Source organism: Leuciscus leuciscus, assembly GCF_965113295.1.
Source record: "Leuciscus leuciscus genome assembly, chromosome: 5".
Classification (NCBI taxonomy): domain Eukaryota; kingdom Metazoa; phylum Chordata; class Actinopteri; order Cypriniformes; family Leuciscidae; genus Leuciscus; species Leuciscus leuciscus.
Genome location: NC_138729.1, coordinates 1,275,267 through 1,300,630, shown reverse-complemented (window position 1 = coordinate 1,300,630; position 25,364 = coordinate 1,275,267). Strand labels below are relative to the sequence as shown.

The following is a 25,364-nucleotide window of genomic DNA, read 5'->3' as shown; positions in this document are numbered from 1 at the left end:
AAAACTCCACATAGACACAAACTACATTAAAAGCTGGATTTACACCACAGGGGGACTTTAATGTTAAAATAATTAATGTGAGTTTGAATATTGAGCATATACTTTATAGCTGTTCTGAAAGCGACAATAGAGAATTCATCTCAGATCTTGAAAATAAATGAAAGGAAACATGAACGTTCAAATATCCAACTCAAGGTGAAAAGAGTGTATTCTATAACAAATAGTTTTCGTCACTCTTAGGGGTGTAACAATACATCGTTATATCGCGATATAAAAATGCGACGATATGAATTGTTGTTGTAAACAATATGACTCGCGATGCAGAGTTAGTTTTATCCAAGATAAACTGTATTAATAAAGTATAATTCCACATGGTTTGTCTTAAAGCACCACATACAGTACAGGACAAAAGTTTAATATTTTTGAAAGAAGTCTCTAATGCTCATCAAGGCTGCGTTTATTTGATAAAAAATACAGAAAAAAACAGTAATATTGTGAAATATTATTACAACTTGAAATAATAGTTTTCTATTTTAATATACTTTAAAAAATAATTTATTCCTGTGATACAAAGCTGAATTTTCAGCATCATTACTCCAGTCTTCAGTGTCACATGTGACATCCAGTCTATCACATCCTTTAGAAGTCATTCTAATATTCTGATTTATTATGAGTGTTGGACACAGTTCTGCTGCCTAATATATTTGATGAATAAAAGGTTAAAAAGAACTGCATTTATTCAAAATAAAAAAATATTTTCTAATAATATAAATCTTCTTTACTATCACTTTTTATCAATTTAACACATCCTTGCTGAATAAAAGTATTGATTTATTTAAAAAAAATAAAGAAATGACTGACCAGTAGTGTATGTATGTTGTTACAAAAGATTTCTATTTTTAAAACATTTGCTTCTTTTTTTAATTTTTTTTTAACTTTTTATTCATCAAAGTATCCTAAAAAAGTATCACAGGTTATGAAAAAATATTAAGCAGCAGAACTGTTTCCAACTTTGATAATGAATCATCATATTAGAATGATTTCTAAAGGATCATGTGATAGACTGGAGTAATGATCCTTAAAATTCAGCTTTGCATCACAGAAATAAATGATTATTTAAAGTATAATAAATTGAAAACCAATTTTTTTAATTTGTAATAATATATCACAATATTACATAATTTTTTCTGTATCTTTGATCAAATAAATGCAGGCTTGATGAGCAGAAGAAACTTCTTTCAAAAACATTAAAAATAGTAATGTGTCCAAACTTTTGGCCTGTACTGTATACATATAAGCAAAATTTAAAAGATTGATTTTCACGACAGGGGGACTTTAAAATGGACAAATCAAGCATTGAAAATAAGCTAAAACAACTATAAATCAAATTGATTTTAACTTTCTGCAGATTCTGTCAATGGCCAGTTAGTAATGCCGTCTTAGTAAATTTCTTTCTTTTCTTTTTCTTCTAATCCTACAAACAGCGAAGAGTTCTGGCCCGCCAGGCAAGTTCTCCTTCGCTAGCAGTGCCGGATCAAAGATGCCGTTTGGCGCCGGTGGATCCGAGGAGCCTTTCTCCTTCACCCCAAAACTGTCTTCTCCCGCCCCGAGCGTGAGCTCTTCTACCCCGCCTCCAGAGACTCCTAAACTCCCTCACGCTCCCAAAGCCCAAGGAGAAACTCTCGGCTGCTTCTCCGGCTTAAGAGTCGGCCAAAGTGAAGAGCTCAAGGATGCCTCCAAACCCGCACTAGGTTTCACCTTTGGACCACCTGGCAACGGATCCACAGGATTCACATTCAACTCCGCGCAAATCAAGCCTGCAGAAACTGGAAGTACAACAGCAGAATTAGAAAGCGCCACAACAGAAGCTACAAAAACTATTACGCCACAAGCTCTCGGCACGCCTACACCCGCCGCTAAACCACAAGAAGGAGCGGCTCCCTCAGTAAAACCAACTTTTACGATTCCCTCGACGGCGTTCTCACCGGACGCCACATCTTTCGGCAGCCTTCTCCGCGCACCTCTACAAGAGACGACTCTTCCAACAAACCCCCTCCCAACGACGACGACTTCACCCGAGTTGGCTAAAGAAGAAGCTAAAGAACCTCCCAGTCCTAAACCGCTAACTTTAAGTGCGCCAGTCGTATCGGACACTGAAGCCGCGGCTCCCATCATTACAGAAACCATTACAGCAACTTCCATCAAGCCTCCAACTCCTCCAGCTGTGGAGGCCTCGCCCGCACCTCCTCCATCAGTTACTCCTCCATCAGTTACTCCACCATCCGACACGCCGACGGCTGTATCCGAGCCTCCTTTAGCAGAACCGGTCGCTAATCCCGCTCTTGAGACTATTAGCAGCTCTTCTACAGCCACTCCTGCTCCTCAAGAGACTCCAGCAACTTCAACCTCTGACAAACCAGGCTCAATCTTTGGCACTGACGCTCAAACTGTGAGTTTCTCCACAGTCGCCACTACTTCTGCCTCATCCACCCCATCCACAGCCATCACCACTAGCGCAGCTCCTACTTTCGGACAATCTCCCGCCGCTCCGAGTACAGCGTTCGGATCCACCGCGTTTGGCACCAATCCGACCTCTGGCTTTGGCAAACTTGCGTTCGGACAGAGTCCTGCTGGTTTCGGCCAGCCTGCTTCCTCCGGCTCTGCTAGCAACTTCAGTTTTGGTCAGGCGGCGTTTAGCGCGAGCTCTGGGTTTGGGTCGCCGGCTACGACCTCCACCACGTCGACGGCCACCGGCGGAGGAGCAGGGTTATTTGGAGCCGCTAGCGCTAACAGTGCTAGTTCCTTCTCCTTCGCAGCCAGCACTGGCACCGGCTCCGCAGCCGGCACTGGAACTGGAACTGGACTCTTCTCCCAAAGCAGCACTCCTGGTTTCGGACAGCCCAGCACAGGCTTTGGCCAGGGGTCCATGTTCGGGAGCAACACCACCACGGCGTCCTCTGGGTTCGGCTTTGGACAACCATCAGGTGGGTTTTTACAAAACACACTGGACAATCTGTTTAAACAAATCACAGGGTAGTTTATTCCGACAAGATAGAGTAGGATGTAGAGTTGGGAATCGAAAACACTTGGTCAGGAATCGGATACTTGTTATAAAAAATTTATTTCGATTCCTCTTATTGATTTCCTTTGTGTGCATTTCAATATGACTAAACGATTCAAGCCTGAGACGACTCGCGCGCTGTTTTCTGTGCTGCGTGTGTATCAGTATATTGGATCCGTGCAGCTCTTAAAGTGACATCTATATTAGTGAGGCTAGTTGTTTTCTATGGTGTTTTTAAACCACAGGCAAACGTTTGACTACTAATCGGTCAAACCGAGTCACAAAAATGTCTGAAATTGTTTGCGTTTTGAACTGCACTGACGCGTTTTCTCATACCGTACTTTATAAGACAGAAAGCAATGATAGCGCTGGAGATACGTTAGACTGTTGACTTCTAATGTGTGTGTTAGCAGGGCTCATTGAGTGTTGTGGTGTGTCGTGAGCATGAAGAGTAGTTATGGGTCATCAGGGGAATGTGCATCAGTCTCGGGTGTGTCTTCAGGGCAGGATTTCTCCCATTCCTATGAGTTCCTGTGACTTCCACCTTATAAACAGCTGAGTCACTGACCCCTGACCCCCATATCCACACCTGTTTATGCTCTGCGTGTTTAGGGCCACATTAAACTCTAAAGAATGTGCTGACTGAAATTATGCAAATGTAATGGTATGGTTTACCTTAGACTGCATATTATGTTCTGATGTGAATTATTGACGCTTGCCATTTTCCCAGCCTGTGCATTACTCAGTCAGACGGACAGAGGGAGCGTTAAAAGCCAAGGTTCAGTCAGGCAATCCAATCTCAAAATACAAATGAATTAAAGTGGATCAACTCAGTAAAGACTAGGGTTGGGGATCGTTTGAATTTTAACGATTCCAATTCCAAAATATGACCAAAATATGTGTCTCAATAGCAGTCCATATCAAGTATATTTTGCTGAAAATAAATATGCAATGATTTCAAAATGTAGATAGTATGTAGTATTCGATAAGCATTAGTATTCACAAACAGATCTATTTGGACAAATTTCACAGAAACGGATTTAGTTCTGATACATTTGCAACGTTTATCAAGTCCAGTGATAATTGTGCATGCATTTGTTTATAATCTGAGACTAATTGACTCACATGCTGAAGAATAAACACACATTTGGCGGTATGTTTGATTTCTCGATGTGTTTTGATCAGGGTTCGGCAGCAGCACCTCCAGCTCGTCTGTGTTCGGACAGCAGCCCAGCGTCTTCGGACAGGTACAGCTCTTACTCACACACTTCAGTTCTTTACCTGCTGAAGCAGGCTGGATGTGTTCGAGTCTCAGATGCAGTGTCATCAGCATGAGCTGAACTTTCAGAGAGGCTTCTGAAACTTTGCTTTGAGTAACCCCAATGAGATTTCCATTTTTAGAGGCAAATTTCAGGTTTTTACTCTTGGTTTGCCATCATGGCCAGCCAGTGAGACCCAAAAACCTGTTAAAAACCATTCAAATGCAGCAGTAATCCACAAGAGGCTGGTTTTACCACAGTCACTGGATGGAAAGTCTAAAAACCCTCAACTCGTAGTGTGTGTAACAGTCACAAGGTTTTTTCTCCATTCTGTCACTGATGGAGTTTTGGTTCCTTGCCACCGTCGCCATTGGCTTTTGGCTTGCTTAGTTGGGGACATTTTATTTAATATTCATCAATATTATTGATCTCCTGCATTGACCGCATTATATGAGAACTGAACTGAGCTGGACGATGACATCACGGTTTACTCCAGAGCGGCTGTATATATAAATGAACTAAATTAATAACTTTTTTACAACAGAAATGAACCATCACTGAACTTACTTAAGCTGGACTGTGATGATATTTTCTTCTGGAAACAAACTCTGTTGCATTATTCTCCTGTTATCTCTGTAAAGCTGCTGTGAAACACTGTGTTGTAAAAAGCGCTGTATAAATAACGGTTGCTTGATTTGACAGTGATGTGTCATGCATACGCTCTATAATAATTCCTGGCTGTTTGTGTTTGAAAGCATATAAAGTAAGTATGTATGCGATGTGATTTTGTGATCAGGCTCAGACCGGTGCAGGTCTGTTCGGCTCGAGCGCTGGAAACACTTCCTCAGGATCAGGGTTTTTCAGTGGTCTTGGAGGAAAACCCAGTGAAGACGCCGCCAACAAGAACCCGTTTGGAGCGCCGGCCGCAGGAGGATTCGGCCAGCAGATTAATACAGGTATTGATACACTCTTCCAATATACATAAGTATAAGTGTGTGTTTTATATATATATATATATATATATATATATATATATATATATATATATATATATATATATTCATATATATATATATATATATTCATATTCTCTGGTTCTGATGAGAGCATCTGGAGATCGGGGTTGGTTCTCACATTGCACATAGTGTGACCCATTAAATATAACTATAAAAATCTAATAATTAATAATAATATTATTGCATTTTATAACAAAATGGTAAATAAAGTGTGATAATACTATTATATATATTTTTTTTATTATTATTAAATTAAAATACAGTTATTTTATAGCACACTTAAAAATACAATGTTAATTTACATTTTAAAAAATTCAAAAAAATTTTTTGAAAGAATTCCCACAATTTTCAAACCTAAAATCAATAAGCATTTATTTTGGCGGGTTGCCAGGACGCAAGTACTTTAGTGCCGGTTTTAGCACTGGTTTTAGCACTGGTTTTAGCACTGGCGCGTGAAGCGAGTCGGTGAATGTCACAGTTTCACCTTTTGCTCTGAAATCGGCAGATTTATGCATTCAGTTCAAATGGAAATCTTACACAGTATTACAGTGTGGATCTAAAACAGCTGTCAGCCATACTGGTACACAAATGAGCGGTCTGAACTTATTTACCCAGTGCATTTTTTATTTTTTACTTATGTGCGCACCACTTATGTGCACCCCTGATTATAGTAAACTAGCATTATAGAGGCTTTCGCACCGGAGGAACGTTCTCATAGTTCCTAGAACTATTGGCGGAAGTTCCTGGATTTAAGCGTGTTCGTAATGCAGGAACTGGGAACGATTTTAGTTCTAGGAACTAATTTTCTCCTCCTTCAGAGTCGGTCTAAACCAGCGCTATAGGAACTACAGTGACGTTAGTGTTCTCTGATTGGCCGAACGCACGCAAAACACCAGCACACGCCATTATAATAAAGGCTGTGTAAACACACAGATTATAGCCTATATATTTACTCCAGAAACTAACTCTACGAACATGTAAAACAGAGATTGATGAACCTCTCAACCTTTATCTTTACACTGAGGAGAAAACCCAACACAACTATGAGGAGAACAAGAGAAACATGATTATGTGTTTCTGCTCAGCAACACTGGACATCACACACACACACACACGCTAATAACTCTTCATCACTGTCAGTGTATAACAGTTCTATATAATAACGCATTAGACTGTTAGACAGATCGTACACTAATGAACACGGAGAATACGAGGACTGTGTTCTCAGCGCCGTCAAAATAAAAGTCCCAACAACAAGCGTGTCTTACGTCAAGTCAAGTCAAGTTTATTTGTATAGCGCTTTTCACAATACATATTGTATCAAAGCAGCTTCACAGTATTAAATTAAAATAATACAACAAAGTTTGTTTCAAGAGGAATTTATTGATTGATAAAATTAAATTAAATATCCCCAAAATATCCCCAACTGAGCAAGCCAAAGGCAACAGTGGCAAGGAACCGAAAAACTTCATCAAGTGACCTAATGGTGTCCTAAAACTCCATCAGGTGACCTAATGGAGAAAAAAAACCTTGGGAGAACCCAGGCTCAGTCAGGGGCCAGTTCTCCTCTGGCATTTATGAGCTAGAGGCCGGATTGTAGTTTGAACTGTAGGATTATATGAATGCCTGGCTGAAGAGATGCGACTTTAATCTAGTTTTAAACTGGGAGAGCGAGTCTGAGCAACGAACAGTATCAGGAAGACTATTCCAGAGTTTTGGAGCCAAATGTGAGAATGCTCTCCCTCCTTTGGTGGTTCTGGATATCCTAGGTATGACCAAAAGCCTTGAATTTAGTGATCTTAAAGAGCGCGATGGATTATAGGGTGATAAAAGATCCGTTAAATAGACTGGAGCTAAGCCGTTTAGGGCTTTATAAGTCAGTAGCAATACCTTATAATTAATACGGAACTTTATAGGTAACCAATGCAGTGATGATAAAATCGGTGTTATATGATCATATTTTCTTGATCTAGTAAGAACTCTAGCGGCGGCATTTTGGACTAACTGTAGCTTGTTTATTGAGGATGCAGGACAACCAGCTAGTAAAGCATTACAGTAATCCAGTCTCGAGGTCATGAATGCATGAACTAACTTTTCTGCATCAGAAACTGATAGCATATTACGTAGCTTAGCAATGTTTCTAAGGTGGAAAAAGGCTGTTTTTGTAACATATGAAATATGATTTTCAAAAGACAGGTTGCAATCGAGTATAACACCCAGGTCTTTTACTGTAGAGGATAAAGTAACAGGACATCCTATGATGTTAAAGTTGTATTGTGCGAGGTTTTGTGGGCGGTTTTTTTGAACCGATAAGTATTACCTCTGTCTTGTCTGGATTTAATAAAAGAAAATTACGGGTCATCCAATCTTTTATATCTTTAACACACTGTCAATTTGGAAGATTTTGCGTTTTCATCCGGCCGTGATGAAATATATATTTGAGTGTCATCAGCATAACAATGGAAACTAATTCCATGTTTCCTTATAATATTTCCAAGTGGCATCATATATATTGAAAATAACAGAGGGCCTAATACAGATCCCTGCGGCACTCCATAGTTTACTGGAGTTATGATCGATTTTTCTCCATTTAAATAGACAAAATGGTAGCGGTCAGATAGGTATGATTTGAACCAGCTTAGTGCTTGTCCTTGAACACCAGTATAATTTTGTAGTCGATCTAAGAGTAATGTATGATCTATAGTATCGAACGCAGCACTAAGATCAAGTAAAACTAGTATTGAGATACAGCCTTGGTCAGAAGCTAAAAGTAAATCATTTGTGATTTTAACGAGCGCAGTTTCAGTGCTATGATGCGGTCTGAATCCAGACTGAAACTTTTCATAGATCTCATTTTGTTGCAAGAAAACGTCACTTCAGAGTTCCTACCGGCGCTGCGAACGCAACCAGGAAACGTTCCTAAGGGAACCATTAGCAGAGTCCTGCACGGGTCCATTTTTGGAGACCCGCCCCCGCCCGTACCCGCAAAGTCCAGCACCAGATCCGACCCGTCACCCGTGATAATATCAAAATTAAATCCGCACCCGCCCAGACCCGTTAATATTTGGCCCGTTACCCGACCCGTGCCCGCGATGAACCACACAGGTGACGCGTTCATGTAACATAAGGGTGCGCTGCCAATAACGCACCTAAAAGCTGTCACAAAGAACTGGGAAAAGTAATGATTATTAATAGGCCTGTCAAATATATCAATGAGACATTTCAATTGTTTATTAATAAGCAAGTGTTTTCTGTGTCAAAGATGACGATGCTGACTCGCGATCTTCGCAGTAGTGAACGCGCCAGAGAGAAATGCACATTTCATACGGTTTATAAGCAGAGAACAGTCTGTTTTCATTCGTTTTGAATTGTTTTGTTTAAAAGTACACATTTCATGCTTTCTATTTCTCAGGTCTGTGAGGCAAGTAGCTCATACGATGAGTTTCGATTCATTTAAGAGACGATCAGTTCACGCGCGGGCGCCTCCGGCCGTGTCCTGATTATATTGCCTGCCTGCTATATTTACTTATTTATTAAATCCATGAATTTGGTAGATGAAACATTGATTAAAATGAAGATACAATTAATACAAAACGAAATTCACTTTAAAGAAAGGCTTAACAAACTTAATGAAGTGGTCAAAATCATGTCTGCCCACTCCATTTGTCTCACGATATTCGGGATCATCTTATCTTATTCATGCTTTTCACTTTTCATATAATCAACATGAAATTTAAAATAAAAGTATATTATTTTATTTAAACATGAATATGAAACTAAATCGTTTTTTAATGACTGGGCTACAACACATAGGCCTATTAGCCTACAGTACAGAGAAATTTAATGTCGCAACTTGGTCGGACTAAAAGGGGAGAAAAAAATTAAATTGGGTCGGTCCTAAACTGACAGGGTCGATCGGGTTACGGCAAACAATAATATTTTTAAGGATGGCCTGACTAAAACACATATTTGCGTATGTGTAATGCTGGTAATTTAGACATACAAAATATTGCACATATTTTTCAGCCCCTACCCGCCCGCAAGGAGTTCATTATCCGCCCGCGTCCCCACCCGTGAATTTTAGGAATGTCACAATCCACCCGTTTTAGCCACTTTTATGCGGGTACCCGACCCGTTGCAGGACTCTGACCATTAGTCCTCGGGGAAACATCCTGGTGGCTCGTTCCTAGAACTATCCGGTGCGAAAGCCCGTTATGATAGTGTCTGAACGCTGGATGTGTGTTTGCATTGGTGCTGAAGCTGTCGTGTGTGTGGTTTTCTCTCAGGTCCTGCTAACCTGTTTGGGAACAGCGGAGCAAAGGCCTTCAGCTTCTCCAACAGCTCGTTCGGGGAACAGAAGCCCAGCGGGTCCTTCAGTACCGGAGCCGGATCTGTGGCGGCTCAGGGCTTCGGCTCCTTCAGTACACCCACCAAACCAGGTCAGAGACACACACACACCACATCATGATGTTTACGCCATGTCATACTTACTGTAGTTTCAACATGACAACACGTGACGTTATTATTATTACACACATTTTTCATTTTTATTCATTTTTTTATTATTATCTTTTATTGCTGTCATTTATTTATTATTATTATATGATTTATTATTTTATTTTATTATATTTATTTTTTGTTTTTGTTTTTTTAGCTGCTATTATTATTATTATTATTATTATATTTATATTTGTATTGTTTTATTTATTATTTGTGTTATTATTGACTCTGTTTTTGATAATGAAGATCAGTTAGTCACAATTGACTTTCACAATCAGCTTAATTCTTTCCTGAAAACGGCAAGCATTTACATTAATGTCACCAATCCAGGTCAGACACACACACACCACATGAGGAATATATGCTGCGTTCACGTCATGTCATAATTACTGTAATTTCGAGATAACACGTGACGTTCAACTCTGAGCTGTTCACGTCCTTATACACGGAATTATACGTTTATATGGTAAAACTATCAACTCCTAAATGAATCTGTAGCGGCATGTAGTACAAGTAGGAGCTCTCCGAAAATTCCCAGTTTACAAGTGTAAGTGAACCTCTTCCTGAGTCTCTCCGTAAGGCTGCACTCGCTACTGGTTATTCTGGGATTCTGGATGAGTGAGATTGGCCTGTTTTGTTATTGCCGGAGTTTCTGAAGCTCGTGTAAAGGCTCCGCCCTCTTCTGAACGGAGGCGGAGCTTAAGCTCATTTGCATTTAAAGGTACACATTTTTTTAAGGGGCAAATTTGTTTTGCTCTCCCAAAAAGGGGCAAATTTGACAATCTATAATAAATGATATGGGATTTTGACCTGAAATTTCAGACACATTCTGAGGACACCATAGATTTATATTACATCTTGTGAAAAGGGGCATAATATGTCACCTTTAATACACTAAAGGAGGCTGTACTGTAGCAACTAGGGGACTAAATGCCGCTAGGTGGAACAAACTTTGATTTGCATTACTGTCTGTTCAAAATAAAATAAAAGAAACCTAACATTGTGGAGTTGTTCCTTTGTCCAGTAACACTTTATTTTAGGGTCCAATTCTCACTTTTAACTAGTTGCTTATTAGCATGCATATTACTTGTAAATTGGCGGTTTATTAGTGCTTATAAAGCAGATATTAATGCCTTATTCTACATGAACATATACTACATCCCTTAATCCACTCAATACCTAACTAACTAGTAATAAGCAGTAATTAGGGATTTGAGGCAAAAGTCTTAGTTAATAGTTAGTTAAAAGTGAGAATTGGATCTTAAACTAAAGTGTGACCATTTTCCTATTGTACCAAAATTGTCCTGAACCTTGACCCCAAAACCGAGGTACGTACCGAACCTTGACTTCGGTGTACCATTACACCTCTATTAATATTATATTTATATTATTATATGATTATCAACATTGTTGTATTAATCATATTTTATTTTTTATTTTAATTATTAATATTATTTTATTTTATATATTTTATATTCTATTATTATTTTGTTTGTCTTTTTTCTTTTATTATCGTTATCATTCTTGATATATTTTTATTATAATTATATTTGTATTATTTTATTTATTTTATTTATTATAATTTTTATGATTATTATTATATTACTAACAGGACTCAGTCTTCAATGCTGTATCTGTGGCTGGAGCAAGATAACATCATACCATGGTCTAAGGGTCCACCAGGGCATGATGAAATGCCTGGGAAATATTTAGCGAGGGGCCACACATTGCATTAATACTGTTTTGTTGCTGTTGCCATTTTTGTGTAATATGTACAGTTGCAATCAAAATTATTCAACCCCCATTGCAAAAAAAGTTTTATTGGCAAAATTAACAGACTTTACGCTTTTTGCAATGATCAAATCAAACAAAAGTAATTGAAATAGCTCAACACAACAAGCGGTTTCCCCAAATTCAACTGAAAATGCACGTTTTAATGCATTCTGCAGTCTCAAAATTATTCACCCCCTTCATGGCAAGCATCTTTAGTACTGAGTAGAACAGCCTTTTGCTGTTATGAGCTGCTGAAACGAGATGTATAACCAGCTTCTGGCTGCGTTTCTGAGGAATCTGAGCCCGTTCCTCATGAGCAATGGCCTCCAGTTCAGGAATATTCTTGAGTTTGCTGCTGCAACCACCGCCTTCAAATCCTACCAGAGATTTTCTATGGGGTTCAAGTCAGGTGACTGTGATGGCCACTGTAGAATCTTCAAGGACTTCTTCTGCAACCAAGCCTTGGGGGGATTTGAGGTATGCTTGGGATCATTGTCCTTTTGGAAGGTCCAGTGGCGCCCAAGCTTTATCTTCCTCACTGACGGCATGATGTTTTCTCCTAGGATTTCCTGATTGGCAATGATGGCAACAGGCACTGAGGTTTCATCTTGAACAGTAAGGCTCGTACTAAACGCATGCCAGAACTCCAAGACTACACCACTACTGACCCAAAAGCACAAGAAAAGTGCTCAAAATCATATAAAGCCACAGAAGTTTTGAGATTCAGTTCTGTGGAGCGATGAAACAAAACTGGAACTTTTCGGCCCTTTAAGTAAGAGTCTTAAGGTCTTTGCGCACAGAGTACGAAATTTTCTAATGCGTTTTTTCGTATTCGTGATTCGGAGGCTCTGAATTGTCAAAACAGTCACCATTCAAAATGCTTACTACGTATCTTTTCATCCATAGCAAGCATTTTGAATACTGCTTTAACAATTCAGAGCCACCGAATGACGAATACAAAAAAACGCTGGTGAAAATTTCTAACTCAGACCTTTACTGTTCAAGCTGAAACCTCAGTGCCTGTTGCCATCAAGTCTTGCTGCGGGTCTTTTGCAGTCACTCAAGGGTTTTTATGATCCCGCCTTCAGAAATCTGGTTTCAGCCGTTGATATCTGCCTTTTTGTGCCCGTCCAGGTAGTGTAACCACTGTTCCTTTAACAAACTATGCTTCCAACGGTGTCTTTAGGAACATTTAGTTCCTTCTCTATCTTTATTTTTGAATCCTGTTCCTTTTTTGTGAAGGGCGATGATATCTTCTCTTAACTTTTTGGACCATTCTTTTGACTTATTTCTAACATGCAGTCATACCTCGCCAGTTCAGATATTTCATGTGTTCTAGCTCAAGCACACCTGGTGCTACTAATGAAGCCCTTGATTAGTGAGACAACACCTGTTCTGCAGATTTGTGCTGTTGTTAGGGATTCTATTCAGGGGGTTGACTAATTTTGAGACTGCAGAAGTCATTAAAAGTTTTATTTTCAGTTGAATTTGGGGAAACCACTTGAAACTTTTGTTGTGTTGAGCTATTTCAATTACTTTTGTTTGATTTGTTCATTGCAAACAGCTGAAAGTCTGTACATTTTGCCAATACACCTGATTTGCAATGAGGGTTGAATAATTTCGATTAAAACTGTATATTTATGTGTACAATGTGTGTATTTTGTGCAGTATGTAAATATTATACATGCTTCCCCTGGTACAGTTTGTGAAAACAAATTTCTTCTTTTGGGGACAATAAAAAATTAATCTGAATCTGACCACTACTTTCATAGAGGTAAAGCAAATCAGTCGAGTGAAGCCCAGTGGCACCACAGGGTATCAGGGACCCCAAGCAAAACTCAACCAGATACAAATCTTTCCTCAAGGTGCGTTCACATTACAAGCGACTTTGTCACTCACAAGTGAACAAGTGAGTTCGCCTATTGGTTGCCTAGTAATATTTGTGAGTGACATTCACGGGTGTCACTCCATGTGTCGTACCCCACTGAAGGAGACTGTGGTACACCCCTGATAATGTGTCGTACCCCACCGAAGGAGACTGCGGTACACACCTGATGATGTGTCGTACCCCACCGAAGGAGACTGCGGTAAACACCTGATGATGTGTCGTACCCCACCGAAGGAGACTGCGGTACACCCCTGATGATGTGTCGTACCCCACCGAAGGAGACTGCGGTACACCCCTGATGATGTGTCGTACCCCACCGAAGGAGACTGTGTTACACACCTGATGATGTGTTGTATTGGTGCAGACCCACCGAAGGAGGCTGCGGTACACCCCTGATGATGTGTCGTACCCCACCGAAGGAGACTGCGGTACACACCTGATGATGTGTCGTACCCCACCGAAGGAGACTGCGGTACACACCTGATGATGTGTCGTACCCCACCGAAGGAGACTGCGGTACACCCCTGATGATGTGTCGTACCCCACCGAAGGAGACTGTGTTACACACCTGATGATGTGTTGTATTGGTGCAGACCCACCGAAGGAGGCTGCGGTACACCCCTGATGATGTGTCGTAGCCCACTGAAGGAGGCTGTGGTACACCCCTGATGATGTGTCGTACCCCACCGAAGGAGACTGCGGTACAACCCTGATGATGTGTCGTACCCCACCGAAGGAGACTGCGGTACAACCCTGACGATGTGTCGTACCCCACTGAAGGAGACTGCGGTACACCCCTGACGATGTGTCGTACCCCCCCCGAAGGAGACTGCGGTACACCCCGATGATGTGTCGTACCCCACTGAAGGAGACTGCGGTACACCCCTGACGATGTGTCGTACCCCACCGAAGGAGACTGCGGTACACCCCTGACGATGTGTCGTACCCCACCGAAGGAGACTGTGGTACACACCTGACAATGTATCGTACCCCCACCGAATGAGACTGCGGTACACCCCTGATGATGTGTCATACCCCACCGAAGGAGACTGCGGTACACCCCTGATGATGTGTCGTACCCCACTGAAGAAGACTGCGGTACACCCCTGATGATGTCGTACCCCACCGAAGGAGACTGCGGTACACCCCTGATGATGTGTCGTACCCCACCGAAGGAGACTGTGTTACACACCTGATGATGTGTTGTATTGGTGCAGACCCACCGAAGGAGGCTGCGGTACACCCCTGATGATGTGTCGTACCCCACTGAAGGAGACTGTGGTACACACCTGATGATGTGTCGTACCCCACCGAAGGAGACTGCGGTACACCCCTGATGATGTGTCGTACCCCACTGAAGGAGACTGCGGTACACCCCTGATGATGTGTCGTACCCCACCGAAGGAGACTGCGGTACACCCCTGACGATGTGTCGTACCCCACTGAAGGAGACTGCGGTACACCCCTGACGATGTGTCGTACCCCACCGAAGGAGACTGCAGTACACCCCTGATGATGTGTCGTACCCCACTGAAGGAGACTGCGGTACACCCCTGACGATGTGTCGTACCCCACCGAAGGAGACTGCGGTACACCCCTGACGATGTGTCGTACCCCACCGAAGGAGACTGCGGTACACCCCTGACGATGTGTCGTACCCAACCGAAGGAGACTGCGGTACACACCTGACAATGTATCGTACCCCACCGAATGAGACTGCGGTACACCCCTGATGATGTGTCGTACCCCACCGAAGGAGACTGCGGTACACCCCTGATGATGTGTCGTACCCCACTGAAGAAGACTGCGGTACACCCCTGATGATGTCGTACCCCACCGAAGGAGACTGCGGTACACCCCTGATGATGTGTCGTACCCCACCGAAGGAGACTGCGGTACACCCCTGATGATGTGTCGCACCCCACCGAAGGAGACTGTGTTACACACCTGATGATGTGTTGTATTAGTGCAGACCCACCGAAGGAGGCTGCGGTACACCCCTGATGATGTGTCGTACCCCACTGAAGGAGACTGTGGTACACACCTGATGATGTGTCGTACCCCATCGAAGGAGACTGCGGTACACCCCTGATGATGTGTCGTACCCCACCGAAGGAGACTGCGGTACACCCCTGATGATGTGTCGTACCCCACCGAAGGAGACTGCGGTACACCCCTGATGATGTGTCGTACCCCACCGAAGGAGACTGCGGTACACCCCTGATGATGTGTCGTACCCCACCGAAGGAGACTGCGGTACACACCCGATGATGTGTCGTACCCCACCGAAGGAGACTGCGGTACACCCCTGATGATGTGTCGTACCCCACTGAAGGAGACTGCGGTACACCCCTGATGATGTGTCGTACCCCACCGAAGGAGACTGCGGTACACACCTGATGATGTGTTGTACCCCACTGAAGGAGACTGCGGTACACCCCTGATGATGTGTCGTACCCCACTGAAGGAGACTGCGGTACACACCTGATGATGTGTCGTACCCCACCGAAGGAGACTGCGGTACACACCTGATGATGTGTTGTACCCCACTGAAGGAGACTGCGGTACACCCCTGATGATGTTTTGTACCCCACTGAAGGAGACTGCGGTACACACCCGATGATGTGTCGTACCCCACCGAAGGAGACTGCGGTACACCCCTGATGATGTGTCGTACCCCACTGAAGGAGACTGCGGTACACCCCTGATGATGTGTCGTACCCCACTGAAGGAGACTGCGGTACACACCTGATGTGTCGTACCCCACCGAAGGAGACTGCGGTACACCCCTGATGATGTGTTGTACCCCACTGAAGTAGACTGCGGTACACACCTGATGATGTGTCGTACCCCACCGAAGGAGACTGCGGTACACACCTGATGATGTGTCGTACCCCACTGAAGGAGACTGCGGTACACACCTGATGATGTGTCGTACCCCACTGAAGGAGACTGCGGTACACACCTGATGATGTGTCGTACCCCACCGAAGGAGACTGGTAGCGCTGAATTGTTCACGGCCAGTGCTGTGTTGAAGCGTTAGGGATTGAAATATCTAGTCCCAGTAAACAAATTATTATTGTCTCTGTTTTTGATTATTAAGATCAGTTTTTCTTTCACAATCATTTTTTATATATATTTTACATAATACTATATAATTATTAATATTATTATTGTATTATATTTTATTTTTGTTGTTATTTTTTAGCTTTTATTATTGTTGTTGTTGTTTATTATTATTTTTTTATTTTTTTTATTATTATATTTATATATATTTTTTATTATGATTCATATTATTTTTTTATTTTCTTTTTTCTTAATACTTTGTATTAATTTTCTTATCTTTTATTGTTTTATTTTTATTAAATGATTATTATATTTACTTTATTTGTATGTTGTTATTTTTAGCTTTTATTGTTATTATAAATTTTAAATTTTTTTTAATATTTATATGATTATATTTTATTTATTTGTTATGATTTATATATATATATATATATATATATATATATATATATATATATATTAATAATAACCATTTAATAAAAATAATAAACAATAAAAGATAATATATGTATTTTTATATATTAATAATAACCATTTAATAAAAATAATAAACAATAAAAGATAATATATGTATTTTTATGTTGTTATTTTATTATTATTATTATTATTATTATTATATTTCTTTATCACATTTGTCTTACACAATCAGCTTGACTCTTTTCTGAACACGGTGAGCATGTACATTAATGTCAGCGATCCACAATGTAATTCAATGACACGCCTCGCTGAATTATTCACACACACGCATTCGGCTGTAATTTCAGAACGCTCTCTTTCCTGAACAACACATCTGTGCTTCAGTAGCAGCAACTACCTGAACCAGCACTAAACCTCTGAAGAAACGTGTGTGTGTGTGTGTGATCTCTGCAGCTGAAGAAACCTGTGCTGATGTGTGTGTGATCTCTGCAGCTGAAGAAACCTGTGTGTGTGTGTGTGTGTGTGTGTGTGTGTGTGTGTGTGTGTGTGTGTGTGTGTGTGTGTGTGTGTGTGTGTGTGTGTGTGTGTGTGTGTGTGTGGTGTGAGTGTGTGAGTGAGTGTGATCTCTGCAGCTGAAGAAACCTGTGCTGATGTGTAAGAGATAATGTACATCCAGCCGGTTATTTCGAGATCTCACACACACCCCTGAAGGGGTTTATTCTGAGATAACAACCGGCTGGATGTACATTATCCACTTATTACACGGATACTTGCCACACAAGTAAATAATTAGACACAAAATATTGATCTGAGTTTAAATATTTTATCAGCTCTTTAAATGCAGAGCTTCGCGGAGAGAGAGCAGTTTCAGCGGCGAGATTACACTAGACGGACGTTTAAGAGATACGGTATTAAATTCCGATAGATTCAGATTAAACTGTTTTAAAATCGTAGATGTTTGTATTTTATAATCCAACAGTGAACAAAACAATAGACACAAAATGGCCGCCGCTGTGTTTGTATGTAACGAGAGAGTGAGTCCACGATACTGGATGGCATAATTAAATAACTGTACACAAAATATAGATTTGACTGAGTTTTAATATTTTATTTTCTCACCAAACGCAAAACTTCCATGAAGAAAACCCGTTCCTAGCGAGTGTGTAGCGCTGCTGACTTCAGTGACCCGGATGAGCCTGTGCTTCTGTTCTCAGAGCCTGTTATCTGGGAATAATATACCACTGGATGGAGTGATTGAAGAAACCTGTGCTGATATATATATATATATATATATATGTGTGTGTGTGTGTGTGCGCAGTTGGTTTCGGGAGCGCACCGGTGTTCGGCAGTCCTCCTACATTCGGTGGATCTCCAGCGTTTGGGGCGTCGGCAGGATTTGGCTCCGCCCCCTCCTTCAGCGCACCAATGGGAACCTCAGGGGGGAAGGTGTTCGGAGAGGGAACCACCGCCTCTAATGTCGGAGGATTCGGGTGAGGAGCTTTACTGTCTCTGTAATGCTGTGGTTTAATGTGAACACACACTCACACACTCACTCACTCACACTCACTCACTCACTCACTCTCTCACACACTCACTCACTCAGTCAATCACTCACTCACTCACTCTCACACACTCACTCTCACACACACTCAATCACTCACTCAATCACTGACACACACTCACTCACACACACTCTCTCTCTCTCTCTCTCTCACTCACTCACTCACTGACTCACCCTCACTCTCACACACACTCACTCACTCATACTCACTCTCTCACTCACTCTCGCACACACACACTCACTCTCACGCACACGCACTCACACACACTCACTCACTCACACACACACTCTCTCTCACACACTCACTCTCTCTCACACACACACACACACACACACTCACTGTGCTCTTCAGTTCTGATGAACGCTTCAGCTTTTACTCATGATATATGGAGCTTCATGAGTGTGAAAGTACAGTGACTGATCAGAACTGCCTGTTATTGTTCACTTCAGTCGAACATGTGTGTATTTTTCATCTTGAATTGATCAGATCGGTACGAGCGGTTTGAACATCTGCGGCTCAGAGTGACTCTGACTGGACCAGGAAATTAAATGTTGGATTATTGTGAATTTTCATCCCACAGTGGATCGTGTGTGTGTGTGTGTGTGTGTGTGTGTGTGTGTGTGTGTGTGTGTGTGTGTGTGTTGTGTGTCAGAGGATGTAGGTTATGCAGAGATTATCTGTGTGTGTGTGTAAGATTAGAGATCAGACCCACATCAGGGATCAGCACACGTCTGCGTTTCTCAGCTTTAAACACAGTTATGAATGTGTGATTACATGTAGACGACGCGAAGATTGTATTTCTGATGGATTGAGTGGTTTTGATGGATGTCTAGGCACTGACACTGACCGTTTACTCCATATTGACTCAAAATCAATCATGGATTATATTGTAGATGATTGTAAAGAGTGCATATTTTATCGCCCATATCCGTTTGAATGAGCAGCCGGCATATACATTTCAAAATAAAAGTCCCAATGTATTTTGGGCTTGTTTATAATTAAAAGTCCTGCCTTATGCATAAAATATTTTTTTCTGGTTATTGGTAATTTGGTGGCACAATAAACTGGTATTTAATTCAACAAACTCTCGTGGCTTCTCTCTGGGCCGCACGTCGGAGAACTATAAATTCAATATATAAAGATTTTACTAGAATCGGGCAAAATTATCTTTTTATTTTATTTCTATAAACATGTTATTTATCAGAAAAGATCCCATATCAGTCAACCTTTAATTTGTTTGTTTATATATTAGTACATAAACCAATTTCAGAGCATAAGTATATAATGAATAAAACATTTGAGTATCAATATGACTATAATAATTCAAAAGTCATTTATTAATATTATTCCTAAAAAAAACTAAAAGGAGAAATATTGCTATTGTAATATTTCACTGTGAAATAAGAGTATAAAATATTTTTCGAGTACTGTAAAATTAGAATACTAATGTTTTATTATTGATTGATTATTATAATTTCAAGCTTGTATTTTGGCATTTAAAGCTTCTCTTCTGTTGATACGCGCTTCTATAAGCTGCTATTATTAGTGTAAGTGAAGATGTTGTGTTTCCCAATGCATGACTCTCATCAGATGCAGATGGAGTTTGTTGAGCTGCATTTACTGTGAATCGAGTCGCTCTGAGACGCTGAAAACACAAAAATGTAACGTGTAAATGAACACAGTGCCGCGCTTCACTCTGAAACACACGTTTATTAAAGTCAGTCACAGCCTTTACCATTTGATAATCGCACTAAAGCCACATCATGATTCAGGGTTTATTCCGATTAATCTTGCAGTCCAATAAAAGGATCTGAAATGCATGGTTTATTTTGAAATTGAATGGGTTTGTTGTGTACAGATATACACATGGTGTTCATTTAATTTGTGCAAAGTCTGAGTCTTAAATGTGATACTCTGAACTGATAACTGAACCTTTCCAACATTTACAGATTTTTTTTTTGTAAGAAAGTTTCTCTACTTAACAAGCATTACCACAGTAAAGTTAGATTAATGTTAAATTAAAAGTGGAGGGGAAAAAAATCAGAAAATACATTGTGAAGCATCTCCGTGAAAATCAATGAGCCGGAGAGACACGAGTGATGATGTGATGATGTGAGGAGAGAGACGAGGCGTTGAGGGAAGTGTAATCTAGAGGAATAATTCATGAGATATTGATCATCAAACCGGGCGATCGCAGCGTCTGCCGTGAGCAGAATCAAACAAAAGACACACATCTTCAATAGTGCTTGAAAAACTACAACAGCCTTCATGTGATGGGAAGTAAACAGTCGCGAGCCACAAAACTAATGATCAGGATGTAAATGAAGTGAAGAACAAGATACAAGACATGAAAAAACATGCAATAAAGAGAATAAAGCTCTAACTAATAAAAGCTTCTAGTAAACGAACAGATAATTTTCCTCATATTCTCCATTGTTGCGGCTCCTCTCTTCCCAGTCTGTCAGTAACGCTCTGTTTACTTCCTGTCTCTACGAAGCCCCTCCTTCTGAAAAGCACACTGTGCTCTGATTGGTCAACTGGAGCGGTGTGTTGTGATTGGTTGAGCGCTTCGAGTGTATTTGGGAAATGTCCCGCCCCTTTCCATAACCGCCAGTTTAACACACTACTAACTAACTCAACCAGGCCCCGCCCCTTTATTCTGCGTATGAATTATTATAATGAGGAATAATTGTGACGTGTTCGTTCCCGGGAGAAACTCAAGACTACAATGGAGGCGTTTCAGGAGTTCAGGAACACTGACACTGATATAGAGAAGACCTGGAGCTTCTTCATGATCGAACAGCAACATTACAGAAAGATGAACACGTAGAAAAGCAGAATGTGTCGTCTTTAATATGCGGTTGAGTGACAGATGGGGTCAGAGGTGCTGTGTATTTCTGTGTTGTGATCTAATCCTGGCGTGTGTGTGTGTGTGTGTGTAGGCACCTGTGCCGCATAACTCGCCCAAATAAACACTGCCATCTGTTCATCATGTTCATCATGTTCAGCCTCTGACACAGTGCATGTTTTCATCATTCCAGGTTCGCGTCTCCTCCTAACGCGCCGTCGTTCGGCAGTCTAGCCAATCCCAGCGCAGCGACTCCATCGTTCGGGAGCCCGTCAGGATTCGGCGCTCAGACCGGCACGTTCCCCGGCTTCGGCTCGTCTGGAGGTGAGATCCCGACACACACAGTTGAATAACGGTGACTTGACATCCATGATTCAGGAGTTTACCGGCTCAGCTTTCAGACGTACTGCTGCTGTTATTGTCTTCCCTCTGTAGTTCCAGCAGTGCCTGATTTAGAGCTAGAACATGAGTTAGGTGTAAACGTGCAGACTGTTTCTGTTTCTCTTCTTGTGGAAATAGTGTGAACTAGAAATCTGGAAAATCTAGATGTGCTTTTTTCAGAAAAACTGATGATTATTTTGAAAATTCACTCAGATTGATTTGAACCACTCGAATGTTATCATGTTAGTATTCATCTAATTTAAAGTCCCCCTGTAGTCAATACTTTCATCCCTTAAAACTCATCTTTGATCACTAAAATTACATTTTATGTTTTTTCCTTGAAAAATGCCTTAAAATATCTTGAATGTAACTCGACACCCTTTCCTCATTTAGTATGCGTGATTCTATGAATATGCAAATGAACCCCGCCTCCAGCTCAGAGATCCACTGGTTGACGATCACACGTTGATCTGATTGGTTACAAGGTAGTTTGTGACGTCAGAAACACCAGCGATTTCAAAGCGTGTGTTTGAGACTGTCTTTGGTTCACTGCAGTTTTAAGGAGGAAATACTCAGCAATGGTGTCGACTTATGAACTTACACATGCTTTGTCTTAAAGCAGATTAAAAACACCACATAGACACATAAACTACATTAAAAGCTGGATTTACACCACAGGGGGACTTTAATAAACAAATAATCATCATCTCATTACCTGAACACCTTGTGTTTTGTACTATCTATACACTATTTAAAGCTGGTCCTCAGCTCTTGGAAAGCTTCATGTCTCCTGGTCTTTGCGGCGCTGAAGTGTGTCGTCTCTCATGAGCGTTTATCACAAGTGCTCCTCTTATGTTTCCTAGTTACAGTGGTAAACAGACTCAGTAATACGGTAAACATACACAGTTAGTATGACACAGGAGAGCCGGTTCAACACCAGATTCGATGGGCCTTTAATGTTACACTCAGACTGTATATAATATTATAAATATAGTGTGTGTGACGTCACCCGTAGTGTTTCTGAAGCCCAAAGTGGGCGGAGCCGGCCGTCGCCATCTTAGCCGCGCGTCACTCCCGGATAAACAAACACATGTGCAGCGAGGCGGATTGGCTGAGGTGACGTGATGCTAACGCTAGCAGACAAACGGCTAGTAGTGACATCAGCGGCAATCCACCTTTCACTCGTGGCCACGCCCTTAATTATGCACAACTTTAAGCCTTAATATAATTTAAACAGAGTTATAAAAATATTCACCCCCCTCACAGTCGTCATGAAGGACAAGATAAGCGATATAGACCAAAAACTCTTTCTGCTCCAGACTGTAAACATGTGTTCTTCTGCTGTAAAGTTGAGCATTTAAACATGAGGGATTATGGGATTGAGTCTCTTCTGCAGCCGGCCTCTAGTGGCCAGTGCAGGAACTGCAGGTTAAGTCTCTTCAGTGTTGATTAGAGAGAGAGAGAGAGAGAGATTGCCGCTTGGTCCCTCTCCATTACCTGATGAAGTCTAACTGTGTTTGTGTGTTGCTTGTGATCGTAGGTTTTGGAGGCTTTGGGAACACGAACACCAACCAGTAAGTGGCACGTCATGTGATTCACAGATGATCATCTCGGTGGTCACGTGTCCATCAGTGTCATGTTCACATCTCTGATGTCTTCCAGACCGTCGGCTCAGACCTTCAACAGTTGGAGGAGTTGATCCGCAGACTCTGACTTCCACCGACACGCTGATGTCATTTTAGAGTGTGTGTGTGTGTGTGAGTCTGAATATGCCGTGAGGTTTGGTCATCTTTACGTGTGCTGATGTTTATGCTTCAACCTGCACAGAAATAAACTCGAGCGCTGTTTACCGTACGTGTCGTTTCTGTACTGTACGACTCTGCTGCTCTCACTATTAGATTTACATTAGATTTATGACAGACATATAGATTTATGCATTTGAATTGATTATAAAATTAACATAATTATGGATTACTCCATTTTAACAAACTAATAAACTTAATGTGGTCATATCTGTCAGTCAGATTTCTGCACTCAGAAACAATTATGGCATAGTTTTTTATTTGCATACATCTGATTTTATTTAAAGGTACACTATGTATCTTGTCCCTCTAGTGGTTAAAACACAAAACTGCACTCATTTTGCAGAAGAACATTGTTGTGGTTGTTCTTCGGCTCTGATAATGAATGAGATTATGCTGCGGCTCATAAATCATTCACTCAGATATAACCAGTTCAGATGAAAGATCTCAACACATTAATAAACACGCCACTTCCTTCAGAATAAACTCCAGCACAACCAGAATGATGATATCTTCATGATAGATCAAGCTTTACAGTGAACTCTGAGTTATCAAGAGTTATAATAATCCCTCAGTTCTCTCCATCTAAAGCCAAGCTGAGTTCTGTCTCGTTCTCTTTTCTCCAGCAGACTCTCTCTCTGTTCCACACACACACACACACACTCTGTTCAGAACAGGTGATTCTCCGGAGGTTGGAGATTTAGAGACTTCATGTTAACCTTTCTCTCTCGCTGTGACAACTAACCTCTGACACACACACACACACACACACACACACTCAACTAACCACTGCCACTCCCACACCAGACACACACACACACACTCAACTAACCACTGCCACTCCCACACCAGACACACACACACTCAACTAACCACTGCCACTCCCACACCAGACACACACACACACACACACACACACACACACTCAACTAACCACTGCCACACACACACACTCAACTAACCCCTGCCACTCCCACACCAGACACACACACACACACACACACTCAACTAACCACTGCCACACACACACACTCAACTAACCCCTGCCACTCCCACACCAGACACACACACACACACACACTTTACTAACCCCTGCCACTCCCACACCAGACACACACACACACACTCACTCAACTAACCCCTGCCACTCCCACACCAGACACACACACACACACACACACTCAACTAACCACTGCCACACACACACACTCAACTAACCCCTGCCACTCCCACACCAGACACACACACACACTCAACTAACCACTGCCACACACACACACTCAACTAACCCCTGCCACTCCCACACCAGACACACACACACACACACACACACACTCAACTAACCACTGCCACACACACACACTCAACTAACCCCTGCCACTCCCACACCAGACACACACACAACTAACCCCTGCCATACCTAGACCCAAATATTTTTGTGTTCTCTCCTGACATCTGACGTGTGTGTGTGTGTGTGTGTGTGTGTGTGTGTGTGTGTGTGTGTGTGTGTGTGTGTGTGTGTGTGTGTGTGTGTGTGTGTGTGTGTGTGTGTGTGTGTGTGTGTGTGTGTGTGTGTGTGTGTGTGTGTGTGTGTGTGTGTGTGTGTGTGTGTGTGTGTGTGTGTGTGTCTGTGTGGAATGTCACAGTCACTCAGGCTCTTATCAGCAGCTCTTGATCCACATGAATGTGACGGGGGGGGGGGGACTGGAGTTCTTCAGATTCTTCTAGAAGAGATTCTGAACCGTAGGAGAGTCACTTCATCTCTCGCGAGCTTCACGTCACTGACTCCAG

General features: G+C 41.7%; 1 protein-coding gene across 4 annotated transcripts in view; it reads left to right on the top strand.

The window, feature by feature from the left end:
* Positions 1-23,625, top strand: part of nup214 (nucleoporin 214) — an 82,823-nt gene extending 59,198 nt beyond the window's left edge. For all 4 annotated transcript variants that reach the window (XM_082170496.1, XM_082170494.1, XM_082170495.1 and 1 more), the window contains exons 29-36: positions 1,485-2,984; positions 4,247-4,308; positions 5,117-5,276; positions 9,623-9,775; positions 18,299-18,470; positions 21,584-21,714; positions 23,312-23,345; positions 23,434-23,625. In XM_082170496.1, coding sequence (XP_082026622.1) covers positions 1,485-2,984; positions 4,247-4,308; positions 5,117-5,276; positions 9,623-9,775; positions 18,299-18,470; positions 21,584-21,714; positions 23,312-23,345; positions 23,434-23,470 — 2,249 coding nt within the window. In that variant the 3' untranslated portion in view covers positions 23,471-23,625. The remainder of the gene's footprint in view (positions 1-1,484; positions 2,985-4,246; positions 4,309-5,116; positions 5,277-9,622; positions 9,776-18,298; positions 18,471-21,583; positions 21,715-23,311; positions 23,346-23,433) is intronic.
* The last annotated feature ends 1,739 nt before the right edge of the window (positions 23,626-25,364 follow it).